The 24,273-nt window shown below is 37.4% G+C and overlaps 1 protein-coding gene across 1 annotated transcript in view; it reads left to right on the plus strand.

Annotated features, from left to right (window-relative positions):
• Positions 1-24,273, plus strand: part of SLCO2A1 (solute carrier organic anion transporter family member 2A1) — a 212,464-nt gene that overhangs the window by 98,549 nt on the left and 89,642 nt on the right. Inside the window, exon 7 of the mRNA XM_044070455.1 lies at positions 23,183-23,275. Within this exon, the coding sequence (XP_043926390.1) occupies positions 23,183-23,275 (93 nt within the window). The remainder of the gene's footprint in view (positions 1-23,182; positions 23,276-24,273) is intronic.

Genomic DNA, 24,273 nt, shown 5'->3' on the forward strand with positions numbered 1-24,273 from the left:
CTTTTCCTGGTTAGGGGTCACCACAGCAGATAACCTGTCCGCTCATGATTGGCAGTGGAGTTTTTACAATGTTGAGTTGCCAGCCCAGTGCCCAACCTTCCACAGAAGGCACACACATGCACACACTCATACCTAGGGCCAATTTAGAGTGTCCAATCCACCTGCAGCATGTCTTTGGGATGTTGGAGGAAACCAGAACACCCGGAGAAGACCCACGCGACCACACAGAGGATGCAGACTCAGCACAGAAGGCACCCCAGCTGAGGATCGAACCAGAGAACCTCTTGCTATGAGGTGTCAACACTAACCGCTGCACTACCACAGCCACCGACTGCTAATAGTCTTCCAAATAATTACTCAAAACTACTTAAGTGAGCTGCAGTACAGAGATATTAGATAAGAAAATAACATCTCTGCCCTAGCTACAAAGTTAAAAGATACTGAACATGTTTTAAGCATGTAACTGAAGCTGTTATATCTGCCAAGTAGATGAGAATGTTCTTGAATGAACAATATTTTATTAATACTGATATAAATATTTGGTGGTGGAAGTAACATGTGTAAACAGCATTAACACTGAGCAACAAAAGGACCAATACATTTATTTTATGTCTTCTGATGTGTTAGGTCTATCACATCTCAAGCTGAAGTGAAACTGTTTCAGTCATCATGAATCAGCTTGTCTTCTATGGATTGATATACATGGGATCAAGTACACTGAAAGCATTTTAAATGTAAAACCAGATACCCTTTATTATTGCTACCATCTTATCTAAACTGTCAGAAAGGATTTCTTTATCGGTCATTGGAGTGATTCCAAGCTATGTAACTGTTGCACGTCTTCATTTACCTGATAAGAATGGGGTTAAAATGCAGCAGAGAAACCTGTTTTCATTATTTGTTATTTTCATCAAAATTCATCTAGGCTGTTTATGTAATAAAGTACTTGTCTAAAATTACATATATGCAAATATTTAATGAATGTTCAGGGAAGACACCTTCAAAGTAAACATAGAACTAATAAAGTAAATATCCAGAAATGCATAGCAAAAGATAAGACATTAAGAATAAATAACATATTAATGTAGCTATTCATTCAGCAGTCTTATTTGTTGATCCTGATAGACAGTTTCTCCAACTATTAACTACAGAATGAGGAAACATAGTCTTAACCTAAGTAAATTGTGATTATTTCTAAGGATGGGTCATACCTCCCTTTGCTGAGCATCTGTTTATCTCAATGACTCACATCTAACCAATGTGGAAAAAGAAAGGCATTTAAATGGAAGGCTAATACTCTTTGGTATCCAGAGACTAGGAGGTTACTAGGATAATGGCCCTGGAGCCTTTTTTAAGTCTAGCCATTCATGCCCCAATTTTTCTAGTTGTCAGTGCTCAAGTACTAAAATGACATATGCCTCTGCCTTAATGCATCTAAAAGCTGGCCCCGTTTATAAGGGACACAGGTGACAACTCAGGGCTGAATTTGTGATTTGCCATCCAGTGGTCCATCTGTGTTTGGGTAGACTTAGGGAAGAGCTCTGCTTCACATGAACAGGGTGTCTGTTCCAGAAAAGGGATGATCTCTGCAACATATACGTGTCCCTCCAACATGTTTTGTTTTTATCACAGAAAAGGTTTAAATCCTTAGATCAGGTAACTCCAGTGCTGTTTGTTTTGAGAATGTTTAGCAGATACATCAGAGCTGTATCAGAGAATGCTTTGTAGGGTAAACATAGATCACTCCTCTGTAGTTTGTAAAAGACCGAGTTGGGACAGTGCTCTGAGGCAGTTTGCATAGGACATGCTATTTACAACCTGTATTCTTTTAGTGAGAAACCTCTGTGGCCCCTCCTGCTGTTGCAATTGTATGGTGAGGTACATACCGAAGGGTACATTATACTCCATTATTGGTCTAATGAGGGCTTTGTATAGTGGGGCAATGATTTCCTTATATCTGGATATCATGCCCTTACAACGTGTGCCATGTAGAAGGATTTTCTCACTGTTATGGACACATGGTGATCAAAGTTCATGCTGCCATCAACCTGAGGCCCCAAGTCCCTTACCAATGGGTCTACTCTTAGGAGAGTGCAATCAGCGTTGTAATTTGCAGGTCTGGTGGTCTTCCCAAAGGGTATAATTATGATTTCTTTTTTCTCTCTCTCTCTCTTTCTCTCTCTTTTTTTGCATTGAGTTTTAAGCCATGGCTCTGGCACCAGTTATTTAGCTGTTTCAGACCCCCTGGAGGAAATCTACATCTTTGAGGGATTCAGTGATTCCACCCAGCCTATAGTCATCAGCAGATTTGGTCAACTAAAGGCCCTCTACATTTCTCTTGACTAAAGAAAGTATATTCTGAACAGGAGAGGTCCTAGCACTGAGATCTGCAGCACACCACTAGCAACAGGTGTCTTGGTGGAGGTAGATTCCCCACCCTAACTTCATGTGTTGTACCCATAAGCTGTTTGGCTACCCATTGGATGACATAGGTATTTATGTCTAAATTTGTGAGTTTGTCTTTAATACCAGAATGAGGTATGGTGTAAAATGCCTTTACCAGGCCAAGGTAGGTAGTATGCACAGTTTGCCCTTTCTCCATGATTCTAGTGACCTTCTTGAAGAAGTCCATCAGGTTTAGTAGGCATGTCCTACCCTTGATGAAACCAAACTGGGATTTGTCCAGTGTTTGAAGATTTCCTCTGCCTTTGTTTATCAGGTCCACAATAATTCTTTCCATGGTCTTGCATGTAAAACTAGTCAAACTTATGGTTGTGTGGTTCCCTGAGTTTGTTGATGGTCACCCTTTTTGCAGATGATTTATCACTGCAGTCATTTGTATAATTCTACATATATATCTAGTAATATAAGAATGTGTTAATATATGCAAATATTGATGTTTGCACATAATTAATTTTTGAAAGTACCAAAGACAAGGACTCCAGTAATATGTTCCATTCCTAAACTACTTACAAATAAAAATAATCCACCATTTAGGCTAAATGTTGCTTCCTGGGGCTTGAAAAGTTAGCCCTTGATTACTTACTTACTTGGATAATGATTTTGTTAGAAAAAAAGTTGAAATTCATTGGGATGACAACAAGAGGACTGGCTGCTAATATTACATGGATAGTAGAAGGTGATAGATTCCTTGTCTGAAAGAGCATCTTAAAATCATGGTTGCATGAGGTAAGTATGTTTTTTTTTCAAAGTCCAATCAGGCAACCAAAAATTTATAGGCAGTTAGCAGACAGCTGCAGTCATTTCTTGTTGAAATGCAAGACATTTTGTTTGCAGGACAACTTTTTAAGAGGCTGCTTTTAGTTTATTCTGTCCACTTTGGGAAGCAAATGTTTATGAAAACTTTACTGATGAAAAGTTGAGGAGAATAAATGTGATAGTCATATGGCCATTTGGAATGAAGTATCACTATAAGAATCATGTGGCTGGTATTAATCAATGGAACATTTTTATTTAACTAATTATATGAAATGGTATATGGTTTGCAGCACAAATATTCCTTGTTGACCCATGTATTTACTTAAAATTCAATACTCTTTTTACCAAGTGTGTTCACTTACAAAGGTTCTGTAATAAAAAAGAACATGTAACACAAAAATTACAAGAGAAGCATGGTAACACATTTGGCAATGAGCCAAGCAGAAGTCTCAGGATTAACCAGATTTATTAAAAATCAGTGTCAATGAGTCAATCATAGCATGATAAATTAACAAGCAGCAATGAGAGTAGGATTGCTGTTTATCTCCAGACAAGTAACAGCATGCTTATGAAATACAGATATTTAACTGTTTAATGGAATAGTAAAAATATGTCAGTGTGAGCTCACATTTTGTGGAAGCCTTAAAAGGTAAAATTCCGAGCAACTGTAGGAGAAATTCAATTAGTTTATCATCATTCAACCTAGTTGCAGCATTAAGAAAAATGACTTTTAAATGTGTGTTTCTTCATAGCTCTTGGTACTTATGGTTCCTGAATAGACAGATTATTACTTCAGTCTTAACACAAGGATCATGAATCTTTCTTTCAATGTAATCCACATAAGATATTACTGTTGCCTACAGTAGAATGTACTGAGGATAGCACAAAAGCTGAATGCAGCAATTTTATCACCTTCTTAAAACAAGCATACTTTGCTAAGATCGTCCTCATTTTAAGACTGCTGTTTTTGCGTGTTACCTCATGCATTGGAACACCAAAACTGAGGATAGTTCTATCATTATTTTTGGCTTGTTTCTCTGAGTCTGAGGTTGATATGTATGGCTGTCTGTGCTATGCAGTCTTTCTTCAAGTATTCTGGGCTAGCTTTGCAGCACTAATGTGATTTGTGGGAAGCAAACTGGAAATAAATACTTTTCCATAGGAGCTATTGTTTCTGAAACAAAGTTGAAGTGAATTAGGGCCATTTTTATCACAATCAGGCATCTGAAGTGTGCATAGTCAGAAAAGTAGCTATAACTGCTGGGTTGGGGTAAGGGCTAGCTGTGAGTAAATAATTTACTCTTTTGCTGTTCATTCAGGCTGGCTTTGCAGGCTTTGTTAGTATTTCTTTGAAATAAGGTGGAATGATTTATTCTCTGGCTACTGTTTGTGTAAAACAAAGTTGAATCTATTTCTGATGTTGCATCATATTTCAGGTCTGTTCCTCATAAAATATGTCGTTTGTGGTAAACCACTGAGCACTGCAGTATCTACATAACGGCAGACATTTGAGTTTCAGACTTGGGTCCTTTGGAAAATGCATGCTAATGCAAAAGCTGTTATTCTATCAACTTTCTAAGTATTTAAGAACAATATTTAAAATATGTCCCTGATTTTGGCCCTTTGTTCCTTATTATTTTTGACTTTGACCGTCATTCTTATACTAAGAGGCTAAGTGCTTTTATGTTTTTTTTTAACGCAGTCAGACAAGGTGTACACAACAAAGTGGCTATAACTGATGGGTGGTGCTGAGGGCTGTTTGTGAATGAAAGTAACCCACTCTCTTGTCACTTGCTCAGTTTAAATATTATTGGTTTGCAGGACTAGTTTACAGTTGTGTGAAGCAAGTTGTAATAGTTTATTCTCTGACTATAATTTGTGTAAAACAAACTTGAAATTAATAATTTTATTTATATTTATTTTTTATCACAATTGGACATCTGAGGTGTATATAGTCAACAATGGTGATGTAACTGACCCTGCTGTCATGATCAAGCTAAACAATCATTAGTCTGGCTTTGCAGGGCTAGTGTGCATTTTTTAAAGCAAACTGGGATACTATATTATGGCCATTTTCTTAAATCTCAATCTGTCATTTGAGATGTCAGAGCAAGTTTATGTAAAGATCACAACAAAATGACAGCAGTTTAAGTTATCTTTCTTAGATGAAATGTTCTGAAATGGGTATTTTTTATTAGTATTTAATAAATTTTGTTTTACTTCTTGCTAGAAGCATGTTCAAGACTACTCATATTTAAAACAAGCACATATAATTTGTTTTATTGAACAATACATGTAATTTAAAACAACCTGGTAGGTAAGTATGCATTTAAAACAGTCAACAAGGTGAATCCAAAAAACATGCATGTATGCATTGTCCATAAAAGAATAAGATGGAATGTCCATGGTTTGAATATTGCTAGTGGCCCATGGAGCAGTTAATTCACCACTGTTCTAGTCATGCATTGCATATTATGCTCCAATTTATTTAATGCAGGAGTGGCTCTGTTAGCCAGTACTTCACTTGATGAATAAAGAAATGTAACATCAACTGGAAGAATTTCACAAATGATTCCTGAAACTATCACAAATAATTTAGTTTACTTTCAAGAAACATTTCTGAAAGTTCTTGTTGGAATGCAGTTGGATTTATCATTTGTTAAGTTTCTTGACATTATATATTTCAGTAGCTCAATTAGCAGTTTCACAATTCCAATGCAAAAGAAAAAACATAAATAATACAATATGGATGCTAATGGACAAACGGCACACACACACACCTCATAAGCATAACATTTCTGCTAACAACACACTAATACTTTACCTAAGTAATATTGCATCCTGCCCTACATTTTCAGAAGTGGAAAAAGAGAAAATAGAATATATTTAAAATGTACTAAATTAAATGAAATAATAAAGTAGAATGAAATGAACATGCAGACATGATGAGTGTTGGAAGACGGTTAGCAGCAGTTTTGCCTCATGTTAAAGAAGCAGACTCTATAGAATATTGTTCCCGGTCCTGTCTGCCATACAAGTCATAAATATTTTAGTGAAATTCTAGGTAGCTGTATTTTGAGGAAATTGTAAAAGGAGATGATTGATGTAAGGGTTATACTTCTTAGTGTATTTCTGTGCCATGATTACATTTTTGTTGCATTATTCCAGGTTTATGACTGATGCTACAAATTAATAAAATCTACTGAATTAAAAAGGCACATTATAGTGACCATTTGGCTTGCATTGTTTTGCCAGTGCTGTGCTGTTTCAGTCTTCCAGGAAGAGTGTGTAGCAGTTCTGTTCAGCTGTTGCTTTGGTTATAGATCAGAGCATTCAGAACTTAATTTTACGTCAAACCATAATAAATTAAAGTGGACTATACAGCCTATAGGTGACATCACTTAGGTCATTCTTAGTGAAAAACATCTTGAGATGTGCTGCAGATTAGTCCCTGTAGTTCACACGGTAAGCGTTAAACTGCAGCACACATTTGACTTGCAGTCCAGTGCAAAGATCATATCAGCACACCACTGAAGCCCCCAAGTTCATAAGCAACTTTTCAAAATGAGTATTCTTCAGCCTTGCTGCAGTTTGGATTACACTGTATATTGCACGTTCACTTTTACTGCAGTTGAATTTATGTGTGATGCCACTTGTTTGTCAGCTTCTGTCATCACAACAGCTAAAACTGCAGTGAAATAATTAAATTAACATTACCTGACATGAACTACTGTGTAGTGAGGTCTCTCAGCAGAAGTTGATGAATCTTAAAATGTGTGTCTGGGATTCAGACAGAAGTCTCTGGTTTCCTGTCCACTGGATACATAAGACAAATGTCTTGCATGTTTTTGTTTCTAGCAACAAAAGCTTTTCTTGGTGTGGCTTTATACTGACAGGAACTGCCCATAGTCTTGTTCACAATTTCTCCCTTGATAACAATTTAGAATTTTAAACTTTGACATGAAAGAAGTTGACAACCAGTGTCTTAATATTACCACACTTCTGTCTTCCACCCTGGAACAAATGTGAAAAGTTTTACGTAAACTCATCGTGTGCTTGACATGCAATCCCACTATTAAGCTGGCAAAGACTCATTGTTTAAAGATGATAAAGACTCATTGTTTAAAGATGATTAAAACAAATTACCCATCATCACTTTATTCCAGTTCATCAGTGAGCATACTCTTGCCCGTACAGTTTAGGCAGGCAGACATTGTTTTTATTTATCTGTTTGGTTTTGGTTAGATAATTTGTTTCTTCATTCTATTGCTTGTTTGTTTTAATAAACAGGATAGCCAGCTGGGAAAAATAAATTATTTTCAGTGGAAGGACAGAAAAAGTGCATTGCAAAGTGCAAACACTAACTACAGAATTGTACAAGAAAAACAACAATACACAGTGGAAATCGGAAAATACAAATAATGTATCATATGATTATGGCAATATATGCAACTAAAGTAAGCCAGGTAGGCAAACAGAAATAAGCATTATATAGCCTCTTAACTTTAATATATTCATGTATATCTATACAGATACACACACTTATAATATATACAAAATAAAACAAATCAAGAAGATGACAGTTAATGTATTCTGTTAGAATGACTGACGGAGAGAGAAAAAAAAGTGGTGTAGGAGAATTAGGCAATGACTGAGAAACAACTCAGAGATTCACAAAGACGATAATAGGAAGGCAGAGTGGCAAAACAGGAAACAGGGCAGTGAAAAAACAGCTGCGGAGAGAACAGAGCACTTGACAGCAAGGAATACTTGAGCATAACAAGCGCTAGTGGAAGTAACTGAATGTGAATGCAGAGAAAGCAGAAAGCAGAAGGGGGCATGAGTGTTAAATGTCTGTTATATAGCATCAAAGCTTAGTGTAAATAGTAAATAGTAGCCAGACAGAAAGTCATGTCCACCGTGTAATAACCATACTTACGTAAGCAGTTTGTAGATAACTGTGTTTTTAACGTCTCTTCAGCATAATTCTTATTAGGTGAGTACATCATTTTACCACAGGTGAGGTGGACATTTTTGATAATAGTTTGTGTATTAGATTTGCATACAGTTTGGTATTACATGCTAAAATACTACTTAGGCACTGGCAAATTAAGACATATACTTCATCTCTTTTGTTAAGTAGTAGTGGTCCTTCCAACTTATAAAGGTAATGCTCCTTTGAGTTTAAAATATATTATTCAAAGACTATAAAAAACAGATTTTTCAATAATAAGTATTACCTTAGAAACCTACCTGGAAATAATTTTAGATGACAGGTTCTTAAAAGGTGCAGACGGCTGTAAGAACTTCGCACAGTTATATATTAAACATTACCACTACCGCATCATAATTATGTTTCAGATATTATATTTCGCGTATCCACTCTTTCCACTAGATGGCATAGTTTTATATGTCGGGCCTCAAAGAGTGAACTGTGGTGCAGCCTTAAAATATATAATAAATCATTTTTCAGCAAAATGTTTTAGGATTGCCATCTATCATTCCTAGAAAGCAAAGTCCCTAATGCATATAGCACTGGCTAGAAAGGCTTTGATAAAACACAAAAATATGTGTCCAAAGACATTTGCAATCTGCATTTTCGAATTTCGAATATCATGGAAGGTTATTTTAGTTCCAGCACACTATTTTAAAAATACACTAAGATGTAGAGGTCACCATGTAAGAATGCACTAGATACAGACAGATTTGTTTAATTGGTCATTTCACTTCATTATCATACTGTAAACTGAATATATCTCCTGCTTTGAAACATTTTGCTCAGAAAAAGCCTCTGTTATAAACTTAGAAGATAGGTATCCAGCAAAAAAATGATCCAAGTAAAGCACAGAAGCGGTAGTGCAAAGACATTTGTTCCTACCTTTATTAAAGCATTGTGGGAGATAAAGCAGGTGGCATTTCTGGTATTTCAGAAAAATGGAACAGACTTTGAATTATGATGAATGGCAAGCCATTCAATTAAAAAGTAACCTCTAACAGCACAGCATAGCAGACATTCTGGTAGTCATAAACTAAAGATCCCTATTACTGCTGACTGACCCACCAGGAAAGGAACGGCTTCCAGGTGAAACTTCAATGGTATTTAAAAGATGTAGTACATCATACTTTCAGGAAATAGTGATACTACTGGAGTGAATGTTGTCAGGTTATTTATACATTTTACAAGATCCAGTAAATGAAAAAAGTATACAGAAAGCTAATATAATTGGTATAACTTTATGGGAGATGGTGGGTGGTATTTGCTTTTTACTTAGTATAGGCAGACTTAAGCCAGACTTGAGACTCCATGATTTACACGTCACAGAGTGAGTTTGACATCTGCCTGTGCATTTAACACTGCCTGTACAAATATAGCATGCACGATCTTGGCACGTTCTTGGCACGATCCTGGCACGATCTTGGCACGTTCTTGGCACGATCTTGGCACGATCTTGGCACGATCTTGGCACGATCTTGGCTAGTCTTGAATTTGATTCCCTCAGTCTCCCATTGCGTACTCTGCAACAGAGTAAGTCACTTAACCAGATAGTACTTCTGGGTTACATCTGTAAAAAGACACGCGTGCCTCATAAGCTCATCTTAAGACTGTAAGTGGAAAAATACATACATATATGTAATATATGCAAGTAGAGAGAGGGAGACAGACAGACAGACGTGCATACAGATAAATAGGTACATACACATATATGAAGAGGTATAAATGTTTATTACTAATGTACCTCATTTTAGCTCCCTTGGCATAATAGGATAAAGTCCTGACTATGACTCAGCTAAACAGAGTTCCGTTAGTGGCTCTGACATTGTGACAGCGCTGGGACAGCAAGGGGAGAGAAATGACAAGGCTTATGCCTGCTCATCTCTCCTTTCAGGGAGGGAAGGTTTGAGGATTTACTGGGGTAGTACAGCCAGGCACAACAAAGGCAGTGGTGATACCAGAGTGGTGCAACTGATATATTACATGCTTGGCCAAGGCAGATGAGGAACATGTCACCACTTAGGTAGGAGCATAAAGGGGTGAGTTAGGATATGTAAAAGCCCTGCTCAAGTAGCACCACGGCATTACAGGTGACTCAGCACAACTCCCTGTCCCACTGGAGAGGTTTCAGAATTCCCTTGTGTGTGTGTGTGTGTGTGTGTGTGTGTGTGTGTGTGTGTGTGTGTGTGTGTGTGTGTTTTTTTCTTGTTAGTCAAACTGCTAGGGAAAGGGTATCTAGTACCTTAATGTGCAGGTTTGGGGATTAGTTGCAGGGGAAGGGGTAGGGTCAGGGTTAGCACACATGAGTAAGAGGATACTGTGGGGCAAAGCCCGCTTACCAACTCCTTAATCATGTGTGCTAACTAACCCCAATCCTACACCTGAAAGTGCTAAACTCACTTTCCCTAACTGTACCATGACTTATACAAATAATGTTTGCAAGTTTTTTTTTTTTTTTTTTTTAACTGATAGGGGAAATTGTTTTCTTTTTTTTTGATCAGTTTACTCATTTTAGAAAACAGCATTTTAACAAAAGGTAAGGTTTGCTGGTTTTTTTTTTAATTAAGTGCGTCTGGTTGATTCATGTGCATCACCAATATAGCATATTTGTACACACACACACACACACACACACACACACACACACACACACACACACACACACACACACACACACACACACACACACACATATATATATATATATATATATATATGTGTGTATATATATATATATATATATATATATATATATATATATATATATGTACATACATTTATATATATGGCTACTAGCAGATGTTTGACACTGCCTCTCCAAAACTAGATCTATAGTGAAATCTTACTCCCACGACCAGCCATTTCAGCAAATTTTTCCTAGGGGAAAAAAACAATTGATCATCATCTGGAATTTGCCCTTTTCCCCACTGTAGTGCGATCTCGGAGTTGGTATATTTAGTTAGGTAGTGTGGAGGGTGAAGCCCCTACTTTGAAGGGTTTTAAATTTTCTCTGGTTTTAGGTTGGCCAAGTGTTTTTTTTTTCCCCTAGGAAAAATTTGCTGGCATGGTCATTCGAGGGAGTTAGATTTCACTGGTTATCATTTGGCGAACAGTCGTTCACTGAAAGGGGTTTTTGCGGACATAATGTAGACCCCCCCCCCAAGTCAGGTAATGTTGACTAAACTATTCTGAAGCCTACAGTGTTGAACACCTGAAACAATGTAAAACTCTAAATCCTGAAAGTTCCTTCTGTTCCAGACCTAGAAACAAGTGCTAACATGGGTCCTGAAGGGACACAAGTCTTGAACTAATAAACATACATATATTTGGATGGTACAGCATAGTCAGTTAAAGAAGAATTTGGTATAATGGCTGTATCTAGTATAGACTAAACACAGACATGTAAAGTGATTATTTCAGTGTAGTGAAATTATACGAGACAGAAATGGTTACAAATATAGGTGACCATGCATAGGGTAATTGAAAAAACAATGTTTACTTGTACTCAGAATATCAGGCAATGGCATTCAAGTTTGTCAGCAGGAGCTAACCACCCAGCATTGTGAATAGTGGCTCTAGATGATAACCACTGTTGATGTGACACACTGACTCCATATACAAAATGGGAAAAAAGGGGTTTGATGCTAATGCCAAATTTTTTTTAAGTCCATAAATAAAGGTAAAGGTGCTAGTGACAGTTCGGATATACTGTGACAGGGCATTGCTGGTCCATGGCCCAAGGACATAGTAGAGTTTGCTAAAGGGGATGAACTTGTAAAAGGGCAGAATTACACTCTAGGAATTCTGCAAATGCCATAATGTTTATTCTGCATCTCCTACGGTGTTGCATATAATAATATAAAAAGACAAGGCACAGTATTTAACATTATGGTACAAGATTACAACAGCAGCTTCTTGGCTTTCATGTGAGTGTTTTATTGTTGTGGCAACCTTCTTTCAGTCCACCAAATTATTTAAGCAGGGCATCACTCCAGGATGCCCTCCAGCCCTAACTACATCAGTGACTTTCTGTGCCTTTTGGCACTATTTCTTGTTGGAGTATAATCATCTCATGCTTATATACCCACATTGGAGTACTGCGCTGATTTTATAATCAGATAACCTTATTCACCTGACATAACTGTGAATTCGTGATTCCTTGGGGCCTGTGCTTCTTTGAGCTGTAGGTGCCATCCCTTTTTACATATGAAAAAGTTGTCTGCCCCTTCAGTGAAAGACTCCAAATGAGTTGTACTGTAATAACCCTAAAATATAGTCTACCTGGCCAATTTGTTTATCGTGCATATGTCTGGAGAGTCACTCCTGGCTCTGTACTGTGAATGGTCTTTGAGTTCAATCCACAAACTCAAAATGTAAATAAATGAATATATTTTAGAAGTTCCAACATCGTATAGCTATGATTTGTTATTGGTCAGTCACATAAACAGAAGTGCTTTGTTTAGGATTTTTGCTTCATTTCAGAATCAAGATTAAAAGTCATTTAAATCTTGTACTGCATGATGCTCTGGGGAATCTGTACAAATAAATCACCTGACATAATTCTACTAACGGAGCTGGAAGGAAAGGTCACTCACAATAGTAACAGCTTTTCTACTTATGAATACTGCTGGCATCAGCTGTAACCCTTTGCTATCATTTATTAATTAACTTTTGTTTACTACGGTGCTTAGATGTAATCACTATACAAGATTAAAAACATTATGTAAGAACAGCTGGGATGATGCAACAGTGTACATGTGAATCATAACTCAAAACAGTTTGAATGACAACTGTTTAGTCATAAACAAGAGAAAGTGTCAACATACTTGAAAGTTTCTTAAGTTTTTACCACATTCACATATGAGCTTTTGTTGATTGTGAACTGCATGTCTTGGGGTAATGAAGTCTCATTTTTAATAAATTAAAATACTGGAGCATAAAGTGGAATGGGTCAATATATGGACAAAAGTAGAATCTCTTCAATAAGAAGACACTGTGTTGAGCTGCGAGTGGTCACATATGAGTGAAAATTGAGAATTTAAATTTAAGACTGCATAGTAAATGTATGCTCTGACATAGTCCATTGAAACAGATGAATGAAGGCTGGTATTCAAAGCTGCATTTATAAAAATATAAATGATAAACCAGAATGTATGTGAACTGTCCGTAAAATCACTGGCTGCTTTATTTAGTAGCCATCATGGGCTTTTAAAGATCCTGTGCTTTTTATCTGGCTGCAGTAAACAACTGGGTCTCTTTATTTATTGTACTAGTAGTACTACTTTCTATTTTATTTAACAAATTAAGTTTAAAGTGTCTTTGTTTCTTATCTTCAGGATACATCACTGTAGCGTGAAGATGAGTGAACTGAAAGTAGACTTGTCTGAAAAAGGATTTTATAGTTTGATGTGGTGAGCCTTGCAGAGATACAGATTAGTCTGAATAGCTTTACTAGGCTTGCTTTGTCAAGTTAAAAACATGGTTCCATAATTACAGTAAGGCAAATAACTTACTTTTTTAAATTGTACAACTTTCATTCCATGCCACATGATTTGAATAAATAGCTAACTTTAAAGCTCCTGCCTTCCTGTGAAAACATACACTTATATGACACAGGTCTTACCCAGGGAACAAAAACTAAACATGCAAACCAGTAATACATCTCTTTCTATCTGACCCAGGCTGATACCCCCAGTCTACAGCGTGTAAAAATTGTTTAAGTGTTTATTAAAGAAAGATCTTTGCAAATCTAAGTTTGAATATTTGAATTAGGGAGAGGCAGTCTCAGCCTATCCTAGATGTTGGGTCCTGAGAATGCCTGAAAAAGCCAATAAGATGCCCCTGCCTGAAGTCAATCCACACAAACCATTGCTAAAGGCCTCTTGTGTGCCATAAATGAAAGTCATGGTAACTGCATTGGTAGACTACAAACACATTGTAGATAACTCTGTGTGCATTTCAGACTACCTGGCAGTTGATGGAATGATAGACGTTACAGTTCACATACCTTTCCAGGTCAGTAAGTGGGGGCCTTCATTTTAATGTAGGTGCAGTCTATTGTCCCAGTGCCTCAGGAAATCAGATATCATAGAAATTCTACAGGGTATTGTTTCTCTCCTGTATGGTATGAGGGAATCACATATGCTCCCCAAATGCTGCAGCATGACATCGAGAATCTGGAGTATTGTTGTGGCTGATACCTGAGATTCCGCAGTTTGTCCCCTGTTGGTCACTAAAAGACCCCTGTACCTAGTACAAGTAAAGCAGACCAGTTGCTCTACTAACTTTTTAAGTTACTCTGAGAAACATTTCAAAATTCCTCCCTGGTGTCATCTAGTGTTATACTTAACTTTGTTCTGAAGCCCCCCATACAGGCACACTGTCCCTCATAACTCATGAACCACTGCAGTCATTAAATAATGCTAGAGATTAGAATGTCAAACTTATTATTTTGTAAGAAAAGTACTTGTTCATATGAGATAATGTAGTGGGTTAATGCTGCTGTTTCCTGTGTCGTGTGTGCAGGGTCTTCTACTTTACATTTTTATTTTCGCTTTTAAGTAATATTTTACACTAACCCTGGTTTCCAGTGGTAATGCAAAGGAGTACTATTCTCTGTGGGAGGTGGGAGAGGGCAGGGTTTGAAACCTTTTTAGTGCTTTAAAGCACACTGTTTAAAATATTCCTGATGCCTAGTGTTCCCCCCAACCCATGTTGTCTTTCTTTATTTCTAAGTGCCTTTAAGGCATGATATTATAGCAGTAACCCACGCCTGGGTGTGGGTAATGCTGGATTTACCCACGGTTGGTGTGGTTTGGTCAAGTGGGTTATTGCTATTATACAATGACATTATTTAAGAAAAAAAATTACTTTTCTTAAATAATGGCATTGTATAATGCCTCCTTGCTGCCCTTCCGCAGCTGTCTGGTATTCTGTGGCAGTTCTGATGTACTGCGCATGCATATGCCTACAGAGTACATCAGAGCTGTGGGCAAAAGCAACGGAGAAAGCAAGATCTCCGTTGCTTTTTACAAACTATCTCGCTATGTTAAAGGAGTTTAACATAGCGAGACAGCTTTAAAGAAAGCAACGGAGATCCTGTGTTCTCCGTTGCTATAAAAAAAAGAGTTATAGTAATGGAAAAAGTCCAGGCAACCAGACCTTTTTCCATTACTATAACTCTGATTTACAACGTGCATGCTGACCAATCAGCGTGCACATTTTTGAATATTAACGGTGGGTCGTTGTATAATTTTTTTTTTAAGTATCCCTAGTGTCTGTTGTTACCCCTGACTCATGTAATGTGTCTTCTTTTATAAACAAGGTATCCCTGGTATCTAGTGTTTTCCCCAACAATGTTGTAGGATATTCTCCTTAATCTAGTGGAATATGCAAGATGACAGCCTCCCCCCATTCCCGTACATTCACACATTCATGCATACAAGCACACACACACACACACACACACACACACACACACACACACACACACACACACACACACACACACATATACACACGCTCACACACACACACACACACACACACACACACACACACACACACACACACACACACACACACACACACACACACACACATGCATGTGCACACTCACACATAGTCGCCCCACCCAATTGCACTTTGCACTCACACCCATTCACACACACACACACACACACACACACACACACACACACACACACACACACACACACACACACACACACACACACACACACACACATCTTATTAACCCACTAACTTCTCTACTGCAAACTCCCAAGCAGACAGATACTCATACATACACACATGCACACATGCACATACCCTCAACACTACCTGTCTGCTAAACTCCCCAACATTTACCTCTACCGCAGTGGATAAACACAAGCTTTGGCCACATTCATTAACATACATGACCAGGAGCAGCTGTGTAAATGCCTTATTGCAGGCAGTTCCAGGGGAGAGCACAAGGTTAATTAGCATAGGAATCTCTCCTGGAATGCCTCTTTAGAATTTAGCATGACCACCAGACCTCTCAACTGTCTGTAGTTTGGAGGAACATTCCTATACTGAGGCCCAGTTTATAATGTACCTGTTTTCAGGCTTCATTTACCACTTCGTACAATTTTCTGAAACGCTCACATCATGTGTGATTTTTGAAGCTGCCTAGTACACATTAAACCACACTGCATGACCAATATTCTAGTGGCAAAAAAGAGGAAGCACATCTTACAACTTTCTTTTTCTGAAGCAAAAATAACCTTGTGTGGTAGAATTTTGTGATACAGTTCATTAAAGTCTACAGATTTTACACTATATATTTGATAATATTCTTACATTTTTTCCATCATATTTTGTCACTCTTTTTTTTTTTAATATGTGGTTCTGAGTAGTATCATGCATTCCTACTCAAACTGGGAAGTGTTCAGGACTGGCCTTTGGTCAACTGGTGCCCTAGGCAAGGGCTGCATACCCCCCCTACACCAGCTGGTGCCCCCATCCTGCTCTACCTACACCGTCCAGATTACCTTTTTCTTCCTTTTTTCTCACAGTTTCTTTTACTCTTCAGTTTTTCCTATTTTCATTCAACCTATTTTAAAGAAACCATTTCTTTACTACAAAAAAAAAAGGAAGAAATAAACAGTGGAAAAGAGCCCCTGCTAGAGCTGCACCTTTAGTGGCCACCTAGTTGGCCTCTGCCTAAGGTCAGCTATGAGTATGTAGTATTTGCAGTCATATTTTATGCTACTTATATGTCCAGATTTTTAGCTGGATGTTCCTGTTTTTCAAAGGCTTTTGTTCCTATTTCCCCTGTCATGCAGATTGCGAGGTATGAAAGCTGCAGAGACAACCCATAATGGTGCCGCACATCTTCATGCTAAATTACCTTGGTAGGGCTGTCTTGAATCAGAAATGATTACCATAAGGTGTACTCCCCTTGGTAACCTTTCTGAATCAGCCCTATTGTTTTCCAATCCACTGTTTTCTTCTTGAAGGAGGGCTACTTTTAGTCTATTACTTTGAGCAAGTGAGCACTGGTGAATCTGCTTTAGCAAATCAAGCTACAAAGTAGGTAATATTTATTTTCCTTTCATCAACATATAGTGCTAGACAGGACTGCTGAAAAGGCAAACTACATAAGTGGCAAGGGCCTATATTATAAGATTGAAACTTTAAGTAGTCGAATACCTAAAGCTCGATCTGTAAATATCGAAAGCTAAAAACCGCGAATGGCCACTTCTACACAGGTTAAGAATTCACTTGGCTGTATAAAAAAATAAATAAATAAAATGTTTAAACCCAAATCAAGAGGGGGGCTTCGTCCCCCACCCCCCCTTACTAAATATACCAACTCCGAGATCGCTCTACATTGAACAAAAGGACAAATTCTGCATAGCAGCCAAGCAAATCTTTTCCTTGAAGGAAAATTTGCAGAAGTGGCCATTCTCGGTTACTAGCTTTCGATATTTACAGATCAAGCTTTAGGTATTCGACTACCTAAAGTTTTAAACTTATAATATAGACCCAAGTGGCAAAACGTACTGCTTTATATCAGTGGTCTACATTGTATTTATTAATGTCTGCATTCCCTGACCGATTTCAAAGGGCACATATGGCACCAGGTAATCATGCAAATCTCAGACGATTGTTAACAAAAAAGACATTATCCTTACGCTAGACAACAGTAATCCTGATGTGTCAATTACTGCAAAGTCAAATACAAACTGTTAACTCAAGTAGGCACTGTCAGGTAATAAAGGAAGCCTGTCCAGCTGACTGTACTACAGTGGCATGGCTTAGGACTGCAGCTTACATATTCCCTCCCATCCTTGCTGGTTATGTAAAACTACAGTTGTACAGACTTCACACAAAAAATCAGAGTTGTAAATTTTGTATTTATCTGTAAAGCAGGTAAAACCCGTAATACACTAGTTCATAGGTTCATAGGTTGTTGCTAGGCTAATGACTACTAGGGCCCTTACAAGCCTAGCCGTGCATCTTAAATATTTGGGTCCCTAGTATCATGGGTGCCTGTATGGAGGGGTCATGTTAGTCAAGAGGTAGCTAAGAAAATGTAACGGGAGTATCAGTTAGGATAATACTTTTCCTGACTGACCCAGCAGCAGTGGCCTACCCTAGTGACTTTCTTAGATTTTGAATTTCTACAATATGCAAATGCAGATTAAAACCCACATAGAATAAAGGGTGAAGCTTCCTGGCAGCTCATAGCCATAAGCCTACTAATACCCACTGAGGGGTAAATTATCAACACCTTTTAGCTCAACTGCTACTGGATGCCAGTCTTTTAAATAGTTGGGGAATATGATAGCAGTCCAATACAACTACCCATGATGTGTGTTAGCAGTTTTTACCAGTCAGTGACAAGAACCGTTGTAGAGGTCTGCTGTCCAGAGTTTAGTTTAATGAATGGTTGTAGTACATGACAGTAAAGAAGCTGCAGGCACTGCTGTTCACAAATGGAATTCTACAGGACAGGTATTACAGCTTTGATCAGAAACATTAACTCATATCACAGTCATTTTTCAGGATGCCAGCACGTTGGGAAGATCCTGTGGAGAATGCAGGTGTATAGGACCAGCCCCTTTAGTTACAATGACTACTGTGTCTCAAAATCCCTTTCAGTAGTACAGTGTAACTTGTGTTCATTTCCATACAGTGTGATTGGTGTTTGTTTTCATAGAGTGCGACTTGTGTTTTTTCAGTGTGACATGTTTGTTTTCATAGAGTGCAACTTGTGTTTGTTTTCATACAGTGTGACTTGTGTTTGGCTTCGGTGATTTTTAGATTTTCAGTATATTAGGTAATTCTTGGTATGGCACCTCATATTTGCAGCTATAGTAAAACAATTATGAAACACTAGATCTTGCATAATGGTGTCACTTTGTATTTTGGACCCAACTACTTATATCTTCATAATGGTCAGAATTTTCTTTCAAAGAAATGCATAATGCAGAGTACTCGGACTTCTAATTCAATCAGCACTTAAAGTAATTAAAAAAAAGAAAGCCCACATCTCTCACAAGCCTCTATAGTTACTTTCTTTTCATCTGTAGTGCATTAGTTCACTGGCACGCTAAGCTCAGGGGTTACTTGATTTTAAGAATAAAAACAGCAGCTCTATACAATAATAACACAAAAGAAATGATAAAGTAATGAATGTTTCCAGCAAATCATATTTAAAGATATATAGATTGAAAGCTGTCTAAATGCTAAATTTAATTAATTTAATATTAATTTAAAAAAATCAATTTTTACTCAAAAATAGAGGATATATAATGTACTGTACTGGGATAACACAAAAATGTTTAACATTCTGCCTTGGATGTGCAAAACTGTCATCCTGTAATGATGAATGGACACTTTTTGAATTGCGTTTTCTACAGGGGGAGCCACATACATCCACACATGGAGAGACTATCCTTTCCACCCCCCACTGCCTTACTCTCAAAGTCATTCCTATTTGAAGAAAATGCAAACACTTGGTTTTAACATTAAAAAATCAACTGACAACTGCATTTCATTGTAGAATATGGAAAAATACATTTTTTTTAATTGCTCAGGTTAGTATAACTAAGAGACTTTTGTTTTTGGTAGAAGAAACAACACTCCTCAAACCGAGGACATTTCAAACACAATTTATAGTCAAATTCAGTGGTTGTTGATTGCTGTTCTAGCTGAGTTTGTTTATGTTGAATATAGTAACATAATAGAGTATTCACTGCGCTTGCAGTTATGCAATTTTGGAGTGGCTATGTTTAAGTTATGGGGGTGAAGCCTTCACATTAAGGTGCGCAGCCCCCACATAAAACATTTTTTCTTAAGTTTTGATGGTGTGTGTGTGTGTGTGTGTGTGTGTGTGTGTGTGTGTGTGTGTGTGTGTGTGTGTGTGTGTGTGTGTGTGTGTGACAGAGAAAGAGAAAGAGAAATAGAAAGAGAAAGAAAAAGAGAGAAAGAGAGAGAGAGAAAAGTGTGAGACTGTCCCCATTCTGAAACACCTGCAGTTTGGAAATGTTCCTATCCTCCAAAATGCACAGATTGCAGGGGTGGAGAGGTGAAATTTGACATCCATGACGATTGCTGTTTAATTCACCAAGTACTTAGGGAGACATTTAATGCATTTATTTTAGCATTTAGGTGCTATTAACACCTAAATATACTGTTCCAGGCTGTAAGTGAAAAAAATATTGTGTGATAATAGATAATTTGCAAAGCATTATTAATCCAGCAAACTAACAGCATGGTGAACGAAGTGGAGGCAACTGTGCACCTTTCCAAGTTAGCAAAACTGTTAAAAGTATGCATTGGCCTACTCTAAAGTAATGTGGCTCCCACAATCAGGCCAGCCGAAGGCTTTTTGAGTAACTGTTACTAGGTAAGCCATAGCTACACCATGCATTGCAGAAACATGATTCATGATTACTTGCATTAATATCTTTTCTGCCCAACTTAAGAATTCTCCCCGTATCCAAACTGAGCGAGAGAACACTGGGTTACTATGAGGAGACGTACCACTTTTTTTAAGATTTATAGGATTTCATGGCAAAAAGCCATGGTTCATAGTCTTCAAAAATAGTGTGAACACAATAGTGGTTAAAATCACCACTTAAACTCTTTCAAGACTGTTCTAAGCAGCTATAGCAGAGGTGAATAGTTTGTGCCCAGTGCTGACAGTTAAACACAGAAAGGTTATTAGACAATGTTTTTTTCCATTTTTTTTTAATTATAGGAATGGAAATGTCACCACTGACAAAATTGTGGCTACAGTGAAAGGTATGTTAAATAGTAGATATTTGCCAAAGTACTGCAGAATGTGGAAAGATACCAGGTCTCAATATTTGAGGGGAAAAGGGCCCCACAGTTCCAATACACCCATGTATCAGAAGATACTGATAACCAGCTGACAGTGTCGCAAATCACTGCACTGTCCTTACTCAACATCTTAATAACTCTACTTCAGACAAACATCTTTGAATAGTTTAAGTCACTGGTCCTAACACCAATATACAAAGTCTTCCTCCCATTTCCCACCAACTCATATGGTCACTTTGCAGTGCACTTTACTGCAAATAATGGCCTGAAATTAAAATCACCTGTCTGCACAGTCAGCAGCAGACAGCAGCTCAAACCACAAGAAGGTTTAATGAAGCAAGGAACACACCACAGTAAGATGGCACACATAAAGAATGATTTGGTAATTGGCATATTTAATCAAGTCACTGTCTCTTGTCTCAGTTGACAGGCCAGCTATCAGTATTGCTCTCACACTACAGCACACTGACTGCTGTAAGTGTCTTTTTTGAGTTTGGTTCTTCCAATCTGTGCAGCAGTTATCTTTTGATTTGAACTCCTGTTACATCTCATCACATCACCACAGCAACCAAAGGATGATGATGCAAAACTAGAAGCCATGCAAAACAGATAAATTAATGCTGATAAACCAATTAAAACAGTTTCCAGCAAACATTTATATTTGTATGTTTTCTTTTAAGCAAAGTATCTACTTTTAATGCATTCCATGACTGGATTGTATTTATAGCGCCAGGCATTCTAAATACAATACAGTTTCCATGACTGGGAAATGGAAAAAAATGTTGATGGAGGGCCACGTGATATGAGAGGTTAGCAAGATATGATCTATACTGTAGATATGGAGGAAGGCAAACACTGAACTAAAACAGAGAAGAATGTAGCTCCATCTTTTCATGTAACATTGATATGTGAACAGAATGTTTTTTAAAGGGAGTCACAGTAATCCTTTGCTAAATTTATTAAAAGTAACCCAATATATGAAAATGAAAAAAATACAATATCTTTTGCAATGTGTAGCAAGTATCTTTTCTAATCAGAACTTTGACTTCTGTTCCAGAGTCTGGTGACCTAATAACTATAATATTTTCTTCAGTTTTTATCAAGTTAATGGCGTAACTCAGGGCAGGTTGTCCTCCTTTTGGTTTCCTCTATCATTTTAGTTTGGATTGCTGTTAAGTTAAAGGGTAGTACCATAGTAATTAGGATAAAACAGTAAGCAACTATAATTACTACCTTAATGTCTAACTGAATGCTATTTCATATTAAGGTTATTTTTACTAACCTCTTTCTCTTACATTTTACTTTTTGTCTTTTCTTTTTTATATTTTCTTCACCCCCAACACAGTTTCACTTTCTTTTCTGTTTTGTTCTTCTGCCTATCCTTTCACAGCATTCTCCTGATATCCATCACATGCCTTATTTCCCTATGCCCTTCCACATTTCATAGCTGATCCCTCCTGCCCGCACTAAACCTACTCCATATATCTTTTTCTAATCTGCTAACATTAATAGGTGAACCTTTAAAATCTGTTGACATGGTGAGTATTTGAATCTGCTTGCTTTTGTACTGCATACAATTATTTTAGTGTATAACTTAATTTTATATACTATTTATTTTACATGTTATTGTGCTTTTCCTAAGAGATGGTCATTGGCTGCATCTGATGGACATCTGTGCAAGGATAGTTAGACAAGTGTGCCAAAATCACACCAGTATAAGAACTAATTTTGTACTGCAAAGAGGAAGTTCTTTTTTACTACCTAAGGTAGTGCAGTGGTCTGGTTCTTTGCATAGTGATGGTGGGGGCTTTGCCCCCCAAAAAGTACACAAATGTCAGACAAGAATGTGTGAATGCCATTTCATGCTACTTGTCTTATGAAAATCCATCAGTGCTGTTGTACTTGCACTCACTTTTCTCCTTCGGCCTCCACAGAAAATGGGCCTGACCCAGCAGGGCAGCCTTCTAGCAAAATATAAGTGAATACCGTAATGCATTCAGTTCGGTCTATAGACATTGTTTTACATTTGCATTATATTAAAATGTGATGTGATTTATTATTTAGTGCCACTGTTGTCTGTAGTGCTTTGTTTGATTTGGTTATTAACACTTTTCTTCTCTTCTTCCCATAAAGTCAGTGTCAAGTCAATGCGATTTCCAGCTACTGTCAGCCTCACCTACTCATGTAAACCTGGACATGACAGAAAATGGGTGGAGTAAACAAACAGTATGTGCACTTGTAATTTTTTTTTTCACTTAAATTAAGTTTCTGGGAAGAAAGGTTATCTTTTTAGGCTTGATATGATTTAATAAAACATGGACTATTATCTTGCATGATGTATTAAACATTTAATTTGTATATAGCAAACATAGGATATTAAAAAAGAAGATGATGACTTTACATGGATCATATTTTTTGTATAAAAACATATTTATATCATTGCTCAGATTTGGCAATTCAGTTGACAAGCTCAGGTACTGTAGAATTTGACAGGGGAAGATGGGATTGAATGGACAAAGCTTTGGCTGGCCTGTCAGTGTAGCAACAGAAGCAAAGCAGAGGATGGGTGCTTCAGCACAGGGGTTTTGTCTGTCTATCTCTAAGCACAAATAAACCACTGAACTTATACTGCCAACCCATTATAGCAGTGTGACCATTATCTATCATAGCACTAATATAGGACATAAAATACCCTGTCACCAGGAGAATAACCCATCCAGTGACCATCTATTGCCATCACACCACAGTAGTTGATGAGGCCTGACAGACTGAGAATGAAATAGAGAATTGATCACTGGAGGAAGAGGGGGACAGTGTCAATGGGAAGTGTTAGAGAAATTAGCATAATAAAAATTTGGCAGCATTAATAAACCTGCCTAGCATGTATATGTCACTGTCACATTTTGCATTTATTTTATTTCTTCTAAGACTATCTGTCTCATCATAATGTGACTCAAGGTGCTTTAGAAAGCAACAAAAATGGGTGACCACAAAATCTTCAGATATGCACTTCACTGTTACTGTGAAGTCTGAAATGGAAATGTGTACACTGAGTGCAGTTTTGTGGTGTGGCTTGATTCTTTTAGCTAAAGTAGGCAGCATTTTGTTTAACATGCATGCTTATATCTCCTGAAAAAAGTTATAGTTTGTCTTTATGAATTGTTTATGTCAGCTTTCTGTGCTATACACACAGGTCGAACAGGTCATATTGTACTTTATGTACT

The sequence above is a fragment of the Protopterus annectens genome, chromosome 4.part1 (assembly GCF_019279795.1).
Source record: "Protopterus annectens isolate FY-2018-M chromosome 4.part1, PAN1.0, whole genome shotgun sequence".
NCBI lineage: Eukaryota > Metazoa > Chordata > Ceratodontiformes > Protopteridae > Protopterus > Protopterus annectens.